Below are 16472 nucleotides of genomic sequence, written 5' to 3'. Positions count from 1 at the left end.
GTGGTGCTCTTTTGACCCTGTGTTTGAAAGCACCGGGAAGACGCGATCCTCCCGAAAGTGGACGCGATCTTCTGCTCCAATTTGAACTAATGGAACTTGAATATACCGTTAACTGTACTTTTTAAGTATGGTCAGTTTCTTTCTCGAACCTTTCTTTTACATTAGAAAAGGGTTTGGGGTTTAGTCACGAATTATCGATACTTAAATTAAAGTTAACACAGCCCGTTCACGTCCATGCTTTTCTTGCTTCCCCCTTTCGCTGCATAGGCACGTCATGTCGAATTCGAGTTTTTGGATTCGCCGATTATTTCATCGCCCTCGCTCAGGCGGAAAGAAGAAATTGTTTCGTTTTAATTTATTTTTAATTAGTTAATTAATAATAACATAAGGTACTATCCATGTATATATATATATGTTTACACGCACATAAATATGAGAGAGGGTTGGGCACGTAACGACGATAACCTCACCGCACCTTCGTCCTCCTTAGGGCTCACAGTAAACCTAAAGATCGACCGCATCGAAATCGAACCTCATCATCAATCACCTTCTTCTCCACTGGGGAAATCGAAGGAGCTCCCGCTTCCCCTCCCATGGCGGAGCCGCTGTCCTCCCCTCAAACCCTAAACCCCAATCCCCAACCCTCCGAATCTGATAACTCCTCCGCCACCCCGCCTCCGCCGATGGCGACGCCGACGGCGACGCCGACGCCGGCGCCCGTTCCGCCTCCCGCTCCGGCTCCTCCCCCTCCTTCGCGCCTCCAATCTCCGGCGCCGCCATATCCGCCCCGCCTGTGGCTCCGTCCTTCAGGCCGGCGGGGCCGCCGCAGTTCTCCCCACTGCCCGGCGCCTTTGGTTTCCACAACCCTGGCTTGCCGCCTCCCGGCATTAGCTCCGCGCCTGGAATGGTGACGGGCGGGGTCATTCCGTCGGGGCCTCCGCCTGTGATGGCGTATCAAGTCCCGGCGCCCGGTCAGCCTCCGAACCCGGCGCTGAGACAGTACATGCCCATGCCTAATGGATACGCGCACATGCCCGGCGTTCCTCAGCCTCCACCTGGTGGGTCTATCGCCCCTCTCCCTCTCCCTCTCTCTCTCCCTTTCTCTTTCTGTCTGCGTGTTTGTTTAGAGCTATAAATGAGGCCGGGCGGTTGCTCAGTGCAGGTTTGCTATTTTACGCTGCATCTTTTGTGTTTTTGTCTTTTTCCTTGTTAGTTGCCGGGAGATGATCGAGTTATGGATGTGTGATGAGATTTGAGATAGCTATAGGCGTTTCCTGAATGTATTGGCGGGTGGAGCCGGTGAGCTTATTCTTACAGATAGTATGGTCCATGAAGATTGTAGAAACATGTAAAAAGAGAGGGTTGTTTTGATATTTGGCTACATTGGATTCATTCCATAAATCTGCAGAAGTGGAAAGAAACCTATTGACTCGCGAATAGTTTAGAACGTGCTCTTAAATTTGCTGAATGAATTGGGTCCGTTAGAGAACTCTAGGGACGGCTGGGAGAGATTTTAGACCATTCGGTGTTGTTGTCAGACAAGGGGTACCGATGACGGGTTTTTTTCCTACAGTGTCCTCTCGATTGATTACATGGTGAGAAACGTTGGAAGGCTTCATATTGCTTAGAGACCCTACCTTCTACAATCCACAACTCCCTTTTTGGTATGGACAATTTGCTTGGTCTTTTGCTTGCCTTTAGAATGAATTTTGTTAGATCGATTTGTTGTTACGCTCAAATCCTCCTGACTTTGCATTTGGAAAGACAAAACTACTTGGATAAATTGCAAAGTTATTTCATTAAAGCTGAAATATCTCGTTATGCATCTTAATTTAGTAGGCTACTTTCTGGTAGTCATAAGCGTACTTCCCCTATCATGGGTTTAGGAATTACCAGCCGCGGTCCATGTTAGCAACTCTGTGCTCGCTGGCCTTGTATCATGAGGTATTGCATCTCTTCCAATCAAACTTTCTCTCTACTTCCCTCCGGTTCTCTGTTCTATTTTTTGATGCGACTGGAGAGCTAACAATTAGATGAACAAGAAAGATGAGATATTATGAGTAATTCAGGTATCTTAACTCCCTAGCATATCTACATGAAATTTTGAGTAAATTGCTCCCTATTGTTCAACTCATTTGATAAGAAGAGTCATCGTTTGTTTAATGACTTTGTAAAGTCTCATGTTATATCCTCTCAAACATCTGCAATCGGTGCTTGGAATTGTTTGAGAAGGCGACGATATCGAATTGATACATAAGGTGAGCCTCTTTCCTATTCCATGATTTATATAGTCGACCTTGTTTGCTCGATGTTTCCTTCAGGTTATCTGTTCAGCTGGTGATAGTTTCCATGCCTATGCTGCCATCACTGTTTGCTTTTGATGTTTGGTAACATCATTTAATTGATCTCCAGATTTTTCTTTTGGGGTACTTAGTACAGTTTATAACTACTGTTGCTGTATTAGTAAGGTTGCGCTGATATATTTTGCCTAGATGCTTCTTTATGTTTTCAGGAATTCCTAGTTATTCTCCATATGCGAGTATGATTCGGCCTGCATTTGCTCCACGGCCACCTGGGCCTATAGGTGTGCTCCCAGTTATTTCCCGTCCCCCTGTCCCGGTTCCTGGAGTTCGCCCAGTCAATCCTCCGGTTGTTCGGCCAGCTCTTGTTCCTGTCACTCCTGCTGAAAAGCCTCAGACAACTGTTTATGTTGGCAAGATTGCACCTTCTGTCGAAAATGATTATATGCTTTCACTTCTTCGAGTAAGTTGACAATGCATTTGGATACATTGACCAGCATTGAGATTATAATACTTCTATATATCAAGTATGGAATCTAATTCAGTTGCACTCTGTGAAGTTATGTGGGCCAGTCAAGAGTTGGAAACGTGCTCAAGATCCCTCAAATGGAGCTCCTAAAGGCTTTGGCTTTTGTGAATTTGAATCTGCTGAAGGGGTTCTTCGTGCATTACGTCTTCTCAGTAAATTTAACATAGATGGGCAGGAGCTGGTGGTATGTATTGAGCCCTTGTTGATACTGTACTGCTTTTGGCCATCATTGCCGTGTCTCTGTTTCTAGCGATTGTAATGTTGGTGACCTGAAGATCAGAGGTGCTTTGCCATCCTCTAGTCGCTTGACAATGCAATTTAGAGCATCTGTTGTGGTTTATTAAGTTGACTGATGTTTTTGCTAGTAGGAATGGAGAAGGTAACTTGTGGTCACATGCAACAACCAATTACTCGGTGACTGTAGGACATTATATTGTTGATTAACTTTTTCTACTTCAGCATGAGACTAAAATTGTTGTAGTAGGCTGCTGGAGGAGAGATTTTTTTTTTTGTTAGTTTTTGCCCCTTGTGTTTGAGGTGAACTTTTGTTTGTTTATAGGCGTGTTTGCCCAATCAAAAAGCCCTTTTTCATTTCTTACCAAAATTAAAAATTGTTTCCACCTTCAAAAAATTATGTAAAAAGTTATGGTGATTTTAAATTACGTTGTTTAACTGCTTTTGAGGATTAAAGGTGCTCAATATTCAATAGAAGTCTAATTTCCAACCCTAAAAGATAAAGAAAAGGGTAAAATATATGAATGTTGATGGTTAGACTCATCTTGAATTTTTCTTAGATATTCAGAATTTACAATTGTTTTTCCCTTGGGGTGGCAAAGTAAAATTTCAGGTGGAACTAGGTAAATGATCTTGTAAGTTTGCTTTTCATGACGTCCTTGATTTTGGGGAAATTTTGTTTGGAAGTTCCCTGCACAGGTTTGTTTTCTTTTAAATGATGTCTAACCTTGGTTAATAGTCAATGGTGTGCTTGTTGGTTTTTTGTATTAAGATGTTGAAGCATGAATGCTAGCAATGCTTTGTTTGTTTTAGGAACTTCAGAGTGAATGCATTCTGCCACCTACTTGTGCGATAATTTTACCAGCCTTTGGCAGAAGTAAAATTTTAAACCATTTAACTGCAGTTTCTTATGGTTTCTGCATTTTTTGTCAAATGATTGGCAGTTAAATGTCAACCAAGCAACCAGAGAATATTTAGAGCGATATGTAGAAAAGAAAAGGGAAAATGCGAAGAAGCTCAATGAGAGTGAAGCTGCTGTTGTTGCCGAGAAAGAGGCCAATGGTGCATCTAGTACTGAGAAGAATGAATCTCTGGAGCCTAACGGACATGACTCAAAGAAAGATGATTCAAAGAATGATGATTCTGATTCTGGTAAGAAAGAAAGCCATGATAATGCCCCTCTTGGGACAGTGACAGATGAGGACAGGGAAGCAGACAAAGAGGCTTTGCAGAAGCTTACGAGCATGATAGAAGAAAGGTTGAAGACCAGACCTCTTCCTCCTCCTCCTCTGCAAGTGCCAGCAGATGTTTTAGCAATTACTGGCACAGAAGCACCTGCCAAGTCTGATTCTGATGCTGATCCTTCCAAAAATGGTCAGTTATATGATGATAGTGGCTGATGATTTAATTAATGTGTGTGTGGAGTGGTTACGTCACATTGCTCTTTTTCAGAGATCTGTCTCGTATTTGATTGATAGTGTGCATCCAAATCTCAAAGAAGACATAAACATTAACATCTAACATCATTTACCCAATGTCAAGTTTGTAGATATTCCTAAGAAAAATCTTTGACAGGGTTATACTTTTGCAGATGCAGAAGACAGACATGATGAAGAGACAACCAGTGATAACAAGGCGAATAGTGAGCATGATAAGACTGAAATTAACTCTCCTGATCGGAACAGAAGATATGACAGGAGAAGCAGGGAGCATGACAGAGAACGAGATGTAAAACGTGAAAAGGATAGGGAAGTTGAGAGATATGAAAGAGAGGCAGAGCGAGAGCGGATTCGCAAGGAGAGAGAACAAAGAAGGAAAATTGAGGAGGCTGAGCGTGAGTATGAGGAGCGTCTTAAGGATTGGGAATATCGAGAAAGAGAGAAAGAGAAACAGCGTCAATATGACAGGGAGAGAGATAAAGAAAGGGAGCGCAAACGGAAGAAGGAGATTATTTATGATGAAGAAGACGAAGAGGAGGATTCCCGAAAAAGGTGGCATAGGAGTGCCTTGGAGGAGAAGAGGAAGAAGAGGCTACGAGAGAAGGAGGATGACTTGGCTGACAGAAGAAAGGAAGAGGAGGAAATCGCTGAGGCCAAGAAGCTGGCTGAGGAGGAAAAGAAGCATCAACTGCAGCAACAGAGAGAAGCGCTGAAACTTTTGAATGGTGACATAGTGAGTAGACATGAGAAAAGTGTAAAAGCTGAAGAACCAACGGGTGAAATTGTTCAACATGGTATTGGGGGCATTGCTGGTCATGAAGATCCTGCAGGTATCCTTACTCTATCGAAATTAGTTGGCGTTCATGCTTGGTTCTTTAGTTTCCTTGATCTCATTTTTTTGATGTTTAGCATTGTTATGATTATTGCTCGACAGGTGATGAGATGTCAAGAATTGGTGTGGGGGATAACTCAGTCATTGCGATGGGTGCATCAGATGTGCAGGCAAACAATAATGCTCCTGCCAAAAAATTGGGCTTTGGCCTTGTTGGTTCTGGTAAAAGAACAGCTGTCCATTCTGTTTTCTATGAGGAAGACGATGATGACAGAGACAAGGAGAAAAAGATGAGGCCCTTGGTTCCAATTGATTACTCAACTGAGGAAATGCAGGCCATCCAAAGTCCTCCTGGGCAATCACAACCAAACTTAGCTGCTGCAGCAGAATTCGCAAAGCAGCTTTCTACTGCCAATATGAAAGAAGAGAAGCCTGAATCTGAAAGGGAGAGAAGTAGACGATCTCATGATAGGTCAAGCCAACGGGAGAAAGACCGGAGCAGTCTGGATGGTAATCGAGTTAAAGATGAGAACAGAGATAAGAATCTTGAACGGGGAAGAGAGCGGACCACAGATAACAAGAAACTTTTGGATGCCAAGCAATTAATTGATATGATCCCTAGGACCAAGGAGGATTTATTCTCGTATGAGATAAACTGGACCTTGTATGACCAGGTATGTTATTCTACTTCCCGTCTAAGTAAATGGCTTTTTGATGCAAATCTCTTATATGCCTCCAATGGAAAACATCACAAATTATTGTTACTAGAATGTTGATGACCTTGATATATGCTATATGTGCTTTTTCTTTCTTACTCATTGCCTTGTGTTAATCCGGCATTCAATACTAAGGCACTCATTTATTCACCGTGACTAATTTGTAGATTCGGTAAATTATGATAAATTTGAAAACTAAAGTCATGTCCCATTTTTTTTACCAAAAAAAAAAAAAAAAAAAGTCATGTCCCATTTGCTGTATGAGTGATGATTAATGCTGATATGGTCTCTTAGTCGTTGATTGCGGTATGGTATTTTCACAGCATGAGCTGCACGAGAGAATGAGGCCTTGGATCTCAAAGAAAATCATGGAGTTCTTGGGAGAGGAGGAAACATCGCTGGTTGATTACATCGTAACTAGTACTCGGGAGCATGTGAAGGCCACTGAAATGCTGGAGACACTTAAGTCCATATTGGACGAGGAAGCAGAAATGTTTGTGCTCAAGATGTGGAGGATGCTCATATTTGAAATCAAGAAGGTAGAGACGGGACTCCACCTGAGGTCAAGATCCTGATCGAACTGTATATATGCTTGTTTCCTCCTTGAGCTGCGATGGATGTGGCTATCATCATTAGCCCTTCGGGCCTTGTGTCTCTGCGTTTCCCTGCAATTCCCTGTAATATGAGGGGCAAATCCATGCTGGCTAGGTTAGCGATTCTGTTTCTTTTATTTGGATGGTTGATGATTATAACCCAATACAATGTAACCCCTTCTTGGCTGTTTCTCTTTTGGGGTTAGAAGAGCTGTCGATTTTCTCTTTTTTTTCTTAGTGGGATGTATGTTCATCATTTGATGAAGTTTTGTTCCTTCTTCAATAAAAACAAATGCCTGCAATTCGAGTTAACAAACTGCACGTTTCTAGTATTTGTCTACATTCGGATTCGATGCCTGACCCGTGAATGCTCTGGGAAATGCTTGATCGGACTGAATGTTGATTGATGGAGTAGGAGTTCTGGGACCAGGGGACATTTCTCCTCCGAGCTGTTCGTTCCTTGAACTTTTGCACCAAGACTGCGCTTGTCCGTGGAATGGCGAGAGCGGCATCCTTTATCTTATTGCTGTTCACATACTAAGCAAATTAATCTAAGCGGCATGAATCCTACCCTGAATCCATGGTCAAATTTCATTCGATCGTTCGCTCCATTTAAAACCGTCCTAACCTCTACTACGCACCTAGCGTTAGATCAGTTGGTCCAAAGTATTATCTACCGGGATTCAATTTTCCCCTTCTTCAGTCTCTGAAGTTCATGATAGCATTTATGTTGCTAATTCCTACAACCACTAGACTCCACGAAATTTCTTTGCTGTCCTTTTTCCTCTTGTCATTTTGCAACACTTTTCGAAGATCTGCGTTAGGACCGTTTTTGTCTCGGCGCAGGGCACTGGCTACACCGAACACTTCTCTCATTGGTCAGACATTTCCGTCATCGAAATTAAAAGCGAAGAAAGAAACAAAAGAGGATGAGGAAAATAAGACTGCACGAACCTAATTATAAAAGTGCAAATTGAGAATCAACCACTCCCCCCCTCTCATGTCCTCTCCTTCAACAACCGATTGGACGATACAAAAGGTTTCAGGACCAGGAATGATGAGGCCCACGTAGGCTGGGCCCTCGGATTTTTATGATTGTCCTCCAATTCCAAATTCCATGACTTGGGAACCTGATGAGCCCTGATTGCAATTGGTGCCATAACTCTCAGCTCAGTGAAGACATTCATGCAAGTGCTCCCAGTCATTGATTGCCCCTCTTTGTCCGTTTGTTCAATGTCAAATCCACCCCCATGCACAAGTACCTCAGCCAGCTATAAGCCTTCTGGCACGCGCATTGTTGTACAAATTAAAGAAGGCATCTTCTGGTGAGACTTAATAGTGACCTCTTGCATGTTTTCTGCTCTACTCCCTCTTCAAATTGCCTTTGGAGTTGGTGAGTTCCATCAAGATCCCTCCCGATGGTTTGAGAGTGATGTTTGCAGACGGTATGCATTGGGTTTGTTTGAAGTCTGATTAACCACATTGGATATGGATAATAGAAATAGAGTTTTCGATAAATATTACCTTATCGATGTAAATTTCTTTGATTTTTATAATATTGTTAGGTTTGCTTCTCGGTCCTTTTAGAATTTTCACATTTGATCTTTACTAAAAAAAAAAAAATTCAGTCGTATTTGTTCGGTCTGTAGTTTTTCTCAATCTCTTTTGTGACCAATTCATACGTTACACATGTTATGCTAAAAATTAATGAATGGACGATTTTTTCTCATTTGACGCAACTCATACATTTATAAGCTCGATTGTAATATTTGTAGCTAAAAGAGAGAAAGATTGACGTGTTATCAACTGAACTGCATTTTCATTTTACTATAGTCCCATAACTAGCAAAATTAAAACACTAGCTCGGTGTGTAGCATGAGAACATGTCTTTTGTAACAGTTTCATCATGTAACGGTTGCAAGTGATATGAACTGATAGTTAAAGATGAGATTTTCAACTTCCAAATGTAAAATCAGTTGAAATGCATATTAGGCAAGTACTTCGATTGACCGGTTATACGACATTGCTATGCAACCGATCATGCGCAGAACAATGCAAACAGAAATGAATGCAGGAGACATAAAAGTGACATTGCCTCGTGCGAGCTCTCAAACCAACCAGCAAGATTCGCTAGCAATCCAACTGATTGATGACGCGGTTCTGGTCCTTAATCATGAATGGAGCCAGCAAAAACTAGCAAACCCGTTCCATCCAAGCACCTCAAGATCAGCTCACATGCCTTTCGGTTAAGATGTCCTTAAGAATCCAAATTAGCCGCCAAAAAAGGAGATTCTGCGAAAAATGTCAGCCAGCTATATACAACTAAGCAGGTCCAAATCCTTGATTTCATTCACAATATAAAGGCTAATAACAACACCCTGGATGCTCTTAATTCATCCGTCTGCTGAGATATGGCCCTCCTCCAAGAAAATACACTCTTCTTCTCTCTCCTCTTCCTTCTTTGCATGGCCATATCTGTTTCTTCACATAACAGGCCTTACAGCCCTCCGGACGTCCCTCGCTTGACAGATTTATTCCCTCATGTCGCAGTCGATCAAGGGTTCTCCAAGTTCTTCGGAGCTCAAAACGTTCGGCTGCTGAATAATGGTTCATACGCCAATCTTGCTCTCGACAAGTCCTCAGGTGAAAAGCAGCCGAGTCCTGCCCAAGTTCACCACCGCTGAGCTCATGGCCCCATATCATGCTTTACACAATCAACCGACTTCGATGTTGCTTGTCCTCATTTGTTTGGCTTTACGTGCAGGGTCCGGTTTGGTCTCGCGAAGCAAATACCACTATGGATTCTTCAGTGCGGCAATCAAGCTTCCAGCTGGTCTTTCATCTGGTGTTGTAGTGGCCTTCTATGTAAGTTCTCTGTGCCCATGTTTGACTCCTGTTAATGGCGTGTTTATTCCTAAAATGCTGGCAGAAACCGAAAATCTTGACAGAATGTTCCAAATTCAGTTGTCTAATGCAGATGCATTCCCACACAGCCACGATGAGATAGACATCGAGTTGCTCGGTCATGATAAGAGAAACGACTGGGTCCTGCAAACAAACATATACTCCAATGGCAGTGTCAGCACTGGGAGAGAAGAAAAATTCTATTTCTGGTTCGATCCCACCCAAGAGCACCATTACTACAGCATCATATGGAACAGCCATCATATTGTGTAAGACTTCTGCTTGAATCTTTTATTGAAGTAATTCTTGATTAGACTCAGTGTACATAAACTCTGCACTGTTTTTTGACATCAGGATCGGTTTACGACACCCAGAAAGTGGTAGACTAAGCCTACCAAAGAATAACTCTTAAAATTTTTCACAGAACTTGCTTTTAGTCACTTTCGCAACTTTCTTATTGGTACACAAGCTGTGTAACCTCTGTTTCCACAATCCACCTCCATTACCATTAGCATAGATGGTTAGTTTTCAGGGAAGATCCAACTTGATAGTGGTAAAGGTGACTAGCACGAAATATAAAAAACTATTAGACAAACCGTGTACCTTAGATCAGTCCTTAGAACTGCCCGATTCTGTCTTCAATTATATAACTCGCTCCAGTTTGGGCCTTGCTTAACAAGTCTGTCTGATCCTGAAAGATGATGTTTTCAATTGTTTTCTTGAAGGTTTTTTGTGGATAACATACCAGTGAGAGAATTCCCCTCTAGTGGTGTCTTCTCTTCCACATACCCATCAAAGCCGATGTCTGTGTACGCGACCATATGGGATGGGTCACAGTGGGCAACTCATGGAGGCAAATACCCTGTGAACTACAAGTATGCACCATTCGTGGTCTCCTTAGCAGAGACGGAGATGGTGGGTTGTGTCTCAAATCCAAGACAACAGCCACTGAGTTCATGTTCCAACCAGAGCACATCGTCAGGCTCGGACCCAGTGGAGGGTCAGGATTTTGCCGCCCTGTCTCAGCAGCAGATCACGGCCATGCAATGGGCCAGGAGCAAGCTCATGTTCTACTCCTACTGTAAAGACACTTCCAGGTTTAAGGTGATGCCACCAGAATGCAAGTAAATCCTTCTTCTAGGTTCTTTTCCTTTTCTGAATTTTCTCTGTTTATTTATTCCCCTAGAAATAAGGGGCGATGACACTTCAACTATATGTTTTGGGCCTATAATTCCATTATACGCCTATACATACTGACGTTGTCCTGCGAAGCCCTGTTTTTCTGGGTTAAAGAAAGATTTTAATGTTCATTATAGATCCTCATTTGTCGGAGCCTTGAGCCCATATGTCACATGGCATGCATAGCTTCAAAGCATTTGAGATTGAATCTGTAACAGAAGATCAGTGATCGGAGGGAGCACTGTAAGCAACAATATTAATTAATCAAAATGGGCCTTTTAGGCTGACAAGCGGTCCCAAGAAAAGAGCCTTCTATGTGGAAGGACTAGCGGCAGTAGCGCAAAAAGGATGAACAAAATGTATTTGAAGTGTCCAAAAAGGTCAAAGGTCAAAGGTCAAAATATTATGTACGCTCACTTTTGTGTCTTGTTCTGGCCACTCTCGAGTCTCGACATACAATTAGCTCGCTTTCCTAAAATGATTCTGCAGAATGCCTAAGCCTTTTCAGTTTAGAAAGCAAAGTCACTCATGTGTTGCAGAATTTTAGATGAGAACAAAGATAATCCTGTCACGTCAAATGCAGAATCAACGCGTTGCAAGATTATTAATCCAGGATGAGATTGAGACGATTCAGGACTTCCATCCGTTGACAATGGAATTGTAACCCCGTGCATGTGAAAATGAGAATAAGATAGATTAAGGCACTTTGTTTTACAGCCAAGCCTGGAAGATGGCAAAAGTAACATCAATAATGTATAGTAGCACAATTTGATCGTGAACACTCAAAAAGTGAATTCTTCACGGCACTGTTTGCTACAGAAGCAATTTCACCAGCGTCCTACAATCGTCGTCGTCGTCGTCACCGCCTCAAAACTCCCATCACAACTGTCACGATAATAATTTGAACTCCAGTATCTGTTACTTCCCTTATTATTAAAAAATATCAAGGGTCGAAAAATCCAAAGATGAAAGCAAACTTCAGCTTAGAGCCATGCTGGATTCTTCAAAGAAGTGACCACAGCTTTGACCTGCAAGTAATTGCTCAGAGAGTACACGCCCTTTTCCCTTCCATGGCCACTCATTTTGTAACCGCCAAATGGAATAGCCGCATCAAAGACATCAAAACAGTTAACCCAAACTGTTCCAACTTTTAAAGCGCGGGTCAAGGTATTCGCCGTGTCTATGTTCTGGGTGAAGACTCCAGCTGCCAGCCCGTAGCGTGAGTTGTTTGCCCTTTGAATCACCTCCTTGAGGTCCCTGCAATTAAACATGACAAAGATGTCACCATGTCAACAGACAATCGTACCATGCATCCTAACCGGAAAGCCGCTCTAGTAATGAGCTTGAGGAGATGGTCTTATACTCACTTGAATTTCAAAATGGTCTGCACGGGACCAAAAATCTCGTCCTTAGCGATCAACATATCGTCCTGTCATGACATAGGCCATGTTTGTTAGCGTCTTATTTCTGGGCTAGTAAAAGGCAATGTTTGAATTTAAATATATCCATCCGCACATTCCCTCCCACAGTATGAGGTGGCACAATCCTTGGGTTCTTAGATGATGTCAATATATTTCTAGGTGACAAAATCCTGAATACCTTAACATTTGAGAATACGGTTGGCTGAATGTAGTGTCCCTTGGTTCCAAATCTTTCTCCTCCTGTTTCAAGAGTTGCTCCACCTTCTACTCCAGATCTTATGTACCTCAAAATCTTCTGAAACTGCTCCGAGTCTATCTGATGTGAGGTAAAGATAAAGAACGCTCAGAACTCTGTAGCTTCCATTAGATCTACATACAGGTACTAGTCAAACGACTAGCTCCATTTATCAAGGATTTATTTCAGTTGCATTTCAATTTCCATCCAGTAAATTTATGTGAAATTGACAAAAATATCAAATTTGTCAATTACATTTGACAAAAGAGTCATAAGAGCAGGAGTTTACTTCCATTCGCAAGATATCAATCTTATCCATTCAAATTTCCTCATACAGGAGAATCGGCTAACTTACCTGAGGACCTTGTTCGATGCCACTTTTGAACGGATCACCCACACTACGCACTGTTGCCCGTGCCTTTGCCTTTTCTACAAATTCTTCATATATGCTTTCATGTACATATGTACGAGATCCAGCACAGCAGCATTGACCCTATTGATCATGCAATACACATTTGAGCTAGTTTCCTTTGTGGAAACAAAAACTTATGAGAAGATTGACTCCTAGATTTACCTGATTGAAGAAAAGAGCAAAATGGGCTAGCTCAACAGCCTTGTCAACATCAGCATCCTCACATACAATAAAAGGGGATTTCCCTCCAAGCTCCAAAGTCACTGGCTTAAGATTGCTTTTTGCTGCCAACTCAAGTACGATTTTCCCTGTGTCAGTTGATCCTGTGAAAGCAAGCTGGAAGAGGAACGCAACAAGAAGCATTAGAGGAATATAAACATACTGGTAATTTGGGAACTCCATGTCAAGTGGGAAAACTCAAGAAAGCTATGAAATGGGAATTTCGAAAAAAAATCTATCCTTGTTAAAAAAGCCTCTAGTTGTGTCAGTTACATCTCTAGTCAAATCTTGGCCCTAGGCGTTAGCTCAAGTCCTTATATCCCAAATTTGATTAGTTTTTGACTAATAAGAATATCCTACTGTATGCGCACTTAAAAAAATCAAGCTGCATATTGCCAGTGGTTAAGACTTGATGCCTATGTCTCTTCATCAGATGAAAATTGGGATGAAATACAAAACAGTCTCATGGTGTAGACCTTATCAACATCCATATGACTGGAAAGAGCTGCGCCTGCAGTTGGACCAAAACCAGAAACCACATTCAACACTCCAGGGGGGAGACCAGCCTGCCAAATAATGAATGGTTAGTTGAAACTTTTAAACAGAAAAAAGCAAACTCATGCCAACCAAATAAATTCGAGGAATTTTCTTTTATAAGAAGAACTACAGAAATCAAGATGAACAACCTCATGCAAGAGCTTGGTTGCATATAAAGCAGAAAGTGGTGTCTGCTCTGCCGTCTTCAGTACAACGGTGTTGCCTGTGGCTAAGGCAGGTCCCACCTTCCAAGCATACATCAGAAGAGGGAAATTCCACGGAATAATCTGACCTGCAACTCCAATTGGCTCATGCAAGGTTTGGACATGATACTGCCCGTCAGCTGGAACTGTGAGACCATGAATCTTATCAGCCCAACCTGAGGAATTTCCAAGTAGAATCGTCAGTGACATCATTGTGAAAAAGGTAATGATTGCCAGAAATGCATGAGATGTAGAAACAATACCTGCATAATATCGAATTTGACGGACGATCATTGGAAGCTCAATTTTGGCAGCCTGTTCATATGGCTTCCCATTATCCCAAGTCTCGAGTGCTGCAATCTCATCATTATGCTTTTCAAGCAAATCGGCAAAGCGAAATAGTACATTTGCCCTTTCCTGGAAATGGAAACAGAATGAAGCGTCAATTCGGTTCTTCATCGAGAGGATGTCTTTCAAAGGAAATTCAGCATAATATAGTTAGAAATACTTACATAAGCAGTCATTCTAGGCCATGGTCCCTCATCGAATGCCTTGCGAGCAGCAGCTACAGCTCGGTTTATATCTTCAGCCTCGCCTTCAGCAACATGAGCAATCACTTCTCCGGTCCTGGGGTCAAAGGTCGGAAAAGTTTTTCCTGTGCAAAGCAATCAAAAGTGTACGGCTGAGTCGAGTGGACACCTTTTCTTTAGGTGAAATTTGGTTTGCACTATAATAAACCAAAGGGTTCGATATACAGCATCACTAGTGACGAGTGAGGATGAGCAAAAGCCCACCTGATGCTGAGTCCACATACTGCCCATTTATGAAAAGCTGAGTATGGTTCACAGTGACGCCTGGATTTATCGGTTCCTCGATAGCAGCTGCTGTGCTGTAGCTCTTGATTTCTCTTCCCAGTAGCGGTTTTCTCGCTGTAAGATGCGACAAATGCAAAACGGATCAGGAAAAGATTGAAGAGGAGAATAATTCAAGAAAAGCGGAAGGGTGCGTTACCCCAGCTACCATGGATCCTGGAATGAATTGAGTGCACAACTCAGCCCATAAGCATGGACCCAAAAGCAGGCCGGGCTCATTGGAGAATTTAACGTGTCCAAATCAAATCTACTCGTTGCAATCTCAAAGCCGAAAAAGGTTTTCATGTAGAAATGGCCGAGGAAGCAGGACTGAGGCGTGCTGAAATACTAAAATAAAAACCTTTTTTTTTTTTTTTTTCTTTTTAACCAAAGACAGCGAGTTGATTCAAGATGCACATGCCGTTCTTGATCCACCTCCAAAAGGCAGACATTTCACTCCTCATCGGAAGTCAACCGAGAAAATCGATGAAAACTAGGAACCGAGGGTATTCGAACCTTTAAGAGATATAAAAGAGATTAACTTTCGCAGTTGCTAAGATTTCTAAGCCAGCCAGGGAAACAGAGGTATTCGCCTCTTTGACGAGCAACCCATTACGTCCAGGAGCCCCATTTCATCGTACAAGCAGAAACGCGAAGCCAAACAGACGAAAACTCGTAAAAAAAAACAGAAAGAAAAGAAAAACGTAAAAGAATCAGCACTGCGATAGCGATCGTTCAAGAAAGTTTTCATCTTCCCCTGTTTTTCAAGGAGCTTATGCCGGAAAAGAGACAGGGGAAGAGAGTACTCGAACAGAGCAACCCAACACCCGAAAAGAATGAATCCGACCACCCCAAGAAAGAACAAAGAAAGACAGAAAGAGGGCGGTGCACCGATCGGCAATACCTCGAGAAAGCAGAGCACGAGCAGAAGAAGACGAGGAGGAGGAGGAGGCCGCGGAGGAGGAGCGAGAGAGGAGGCTTGAAAAGAGCCGAGCAGCCATATCTCCCGTCGCGTCGCGCGTGCAGTAGTAGTGAGGGACGGGGTCTTGTTCTAGGATCAGGACTCTCTCCTGTCTATGCGTATATATGGAGAGTTGGATCGGTGCCAGCAACGCGGTTGTTATCCATTGCGATAAATGCGATTTCCCTGATTAAAAACTACGAATCGTCAACAGGATCAGAGCGAGTGAAGAGATAAGAGAGATAGGCACGGACTCTTTCATCGCATTTCCCGAATGTTAAGGCTGTCTTCTGTTTTTAAGCCTTTTCTTCCCATAAATTTCTTCTTGCCTAAAGGGAGAGAGAGACGGGGGTGGCATGAGCAGCCCCACTGCTCGCCATTCACCAACCTCTGGGGACACTTGCTGAATTGGAAAAAGAAGAGCATAGAAAAAGGTGTCACAAAAAAGCGACAGTGACTCATACTTTTTTGTGATGGACCAACAAATAAATCAATATATAATGTAGAGCAACGTAGTGAAAAGCAGCCCGTGATAATGTAACAACCACACTAAATTCTACATTTTATAGGTGGTTTTTTTTTTTTTTTTTGCTTTTCTCAAAGGAATTCATATGTTCTCCGAATACGCGACCCATTTCGTCCCATTTCAAAATGTATATAATCCAAGTGAAAACTCCTTGAGGATCAAATCGGAGTACAAATTAATGGATAGAATCAAAACAGAATGAAGTGGGTAGGATTAGTTACCATTTCAAAATGTATCTCCTCCTACCAAATATGGGGATGAAATTTTCATTATACCAAATTTGGATTTATCAAGAGAAATTGACAAATTTTTGCATCATTCAACTTTCAAAATTTCGGTTTGTGATAGATGTACACCTATCTTTCACCAATAAACTATTGT

General features: G+C 42.3%; 3 protein-coding genes across 6 annotated transcripts; 2 read left to right on the top strand and 1 right to left on the bottom strand.

Annotated features, from left to right (window-relative positions):
* The first annotated feature begins 433 nt into the window (after positions 1 to 433).
* LOC104433547 (RNA-binding protein 25) lies at positions 434 to 6959 on the top strand. 4 transcript variants are annotated; one of them, XM_010046341.2, is made up of 8 exons: positions 920 to 1058; positions 1574 to 1664; positions 1887 to 2763; positions 2861 to 3013; positions 4008 to 4437; positions 4655 to 5332; positions 5437 to 6008; positions 6374 to 6959. In XM_010046341.2, the coding sequence occupies exons 3-8, from the start codon at positions 2503 to 2505 to the stop codon at positions 6623 to 6625; spliced, it is 2346 nt and encodes a 781-aa protein (XP_010044643.1). In that variant the 5' UTR covers positions 920 to 1058; positions 1574 to 1664; positions 1887 to 2502; the 3' UTR covers positions 6626 to 6959. The 4 variants fall into 4 exon arrangements, with proteins under 4 accessions (XP_010044641.2, XP_010044642.1, XP_010044643.1 ...); XM_010046339.3 differs by lacking the exon at positions 1574 to 1664 and having other exon boundaries at positions 434 to 1058; positions 2513 to 2763; XM_010046340.2 differs by having other exon boundaries at positions 434 to 1058; positions 1574 to 2763.
* A 2029-nt stretch (positions 6960 to 8988) lies between these two features.
* Positions 8989 to 10996, top strand: LOC104433548 (probable xyloglucan endotransglucosylase/hydrolase protein 33). The gene is made up of 4 exons (XM_010046343.3): positions 8989 to 9286; positions 9408 to 9508; positions 9608 to 9816; positions 10273 to 10996. The coding sequence occupies exons 1-4, from the start codon at positions 9055 to 9057 to the stop codon at positions 10673 to 10675; spliced, it is 945 nt and encodes a 314-aa protein (XP_010044645.2). The 5' UTR covers positions 8989 to 9054; the 3' UTR covers positions 10676 to 10996.
* A 403-nt stretch (positions 10997 to 11399) lies between these two features.
* Positions 11400 to 15861, bottom strand: LOC104433549 (benzaldehyde dehydrogenase, mitochondrial). Its single transcript, XM_010046344.3, has 11 exons — positions 15509 to 15861; positions 14548 to 14682; positions 14266 to 14408; positions 14017 to 14170; positions 13700 to 13929; positions 13490 to 13579; positions 12957 to 13130; positions 12738 to 12875; positions 12326 to 12463; positions 12094 to 12155; positions 11400 to 11983 (listed from the first exon to the last, which is right to left on the bottom strand). Exons 1-11 carry the CDS (start codon positions 15603 to 15605, stop codon positions 11710 to 11712), a joined length of 1635 nt encoding a protein of 544 aa, XP_010044646.1. The 5' UTR covers positions 15606 to 15861; the 3' UTR covers positions 11400 to 11709.
* Positions 15862 to 16472: the final 611 nt, after the last annotated feature.

This window comes from Eucalyptus grandis, chromosome 2 (assembly GCF_016545825.1).
Source record: "Eucalyptus grandis isolate ANBG69807.140 chromosome 2, ASM1654582v1, whole genome shotgun sequence".
In the NCBI taxonomy this organism is placed as follows: domain Eukaryota; kingdom Viridiplantae; phylum Streptophyta; class Magnoliopsida; order Myrtales; family Myrtaceae; genus Eucalyptus; species Eucalyptus grandis.
The sequence above is the reverse complement of the archived record's forward strand: the minus strand, read 5'-3'. Positions and strand labels throughout refer to the sequence as shown.

What these genes read in the sequence shown, in the direction of transcription:
- LOC104433548 (XM_010046343.3), top strand. Translation starts at nt 9,055, where the DNA reads ATGGCCCTCCTCCAAGAAAATACACTCTTCTTCTCTCTCCTCTTCCTT. An exon ending in TGCTCTCGACAAGTCCTCAG is followed by an intron (nt 9,287 to 9,407) that starts GTGAAAAGCAGC and finishes CTTTACGTGCAG; the next exon opens with GGTCCGGTTTGGTCTCGCGA. An exon ending in TGGAACAGCCATCATATTGT is followed by an intron (nt 9,817 to 10,272) that starts GTAAGACTTCTG and finishes GTTTTCTTGAAG; the next exon opens with GTTTTTTGTGGATAACATAC.
- LOC104433549 (XM_010046344.3), bottom strand. Translation starts at nt 15,605, where the DNA reads ATGGCTGCTCGGCTCTTTTCAAGCCTCCTCTCTCGCTCCTCCTCCGCG. An exon ending in TTGCTCTTTTCTTCAATCAG is followed by an intron (nt 12,876 to 12,956) that starts GTAAATCTAGGA and finishes CATGATCAATAG; the next exon opens with GGTCAATGCTGCTGTGCTGG. An exon ending in CAGACCATTTTGAAATTCAA is followed by an intron (nt 11,984 to 12,093) that starts GTGAGTATAAGA and finishes GTTTAATTGCAG; the next exon opens with GGACCTCAAGGAGGTGATTC.
- LOC104433547 (XM_010046339.3), top strand. Translation starts at nt 905, where the DNA reads ATGGTGACGGGCGGGGTCATTCCGTCGGGGCCTCCGCCTGTGATGGCG. An exon ending in ATATGCTTTCACTTCTTCGA is followed by an intron (nt 2,764 to 2,860) that starts GTAAGTTGACAA and finishes CACTCTGTGAAG; the next exon opens with TTATGTGGGCCAGTCAAGAG. An exon ending in TAGATGGGCAGGAGCTGGTG is followed by an intron (nt 3,014 to 4,007) that starts GTATGTATTGAG and finishes AATGATTGGCAG; the next exon opens with TTAAATGTCAACCAAGCAAC.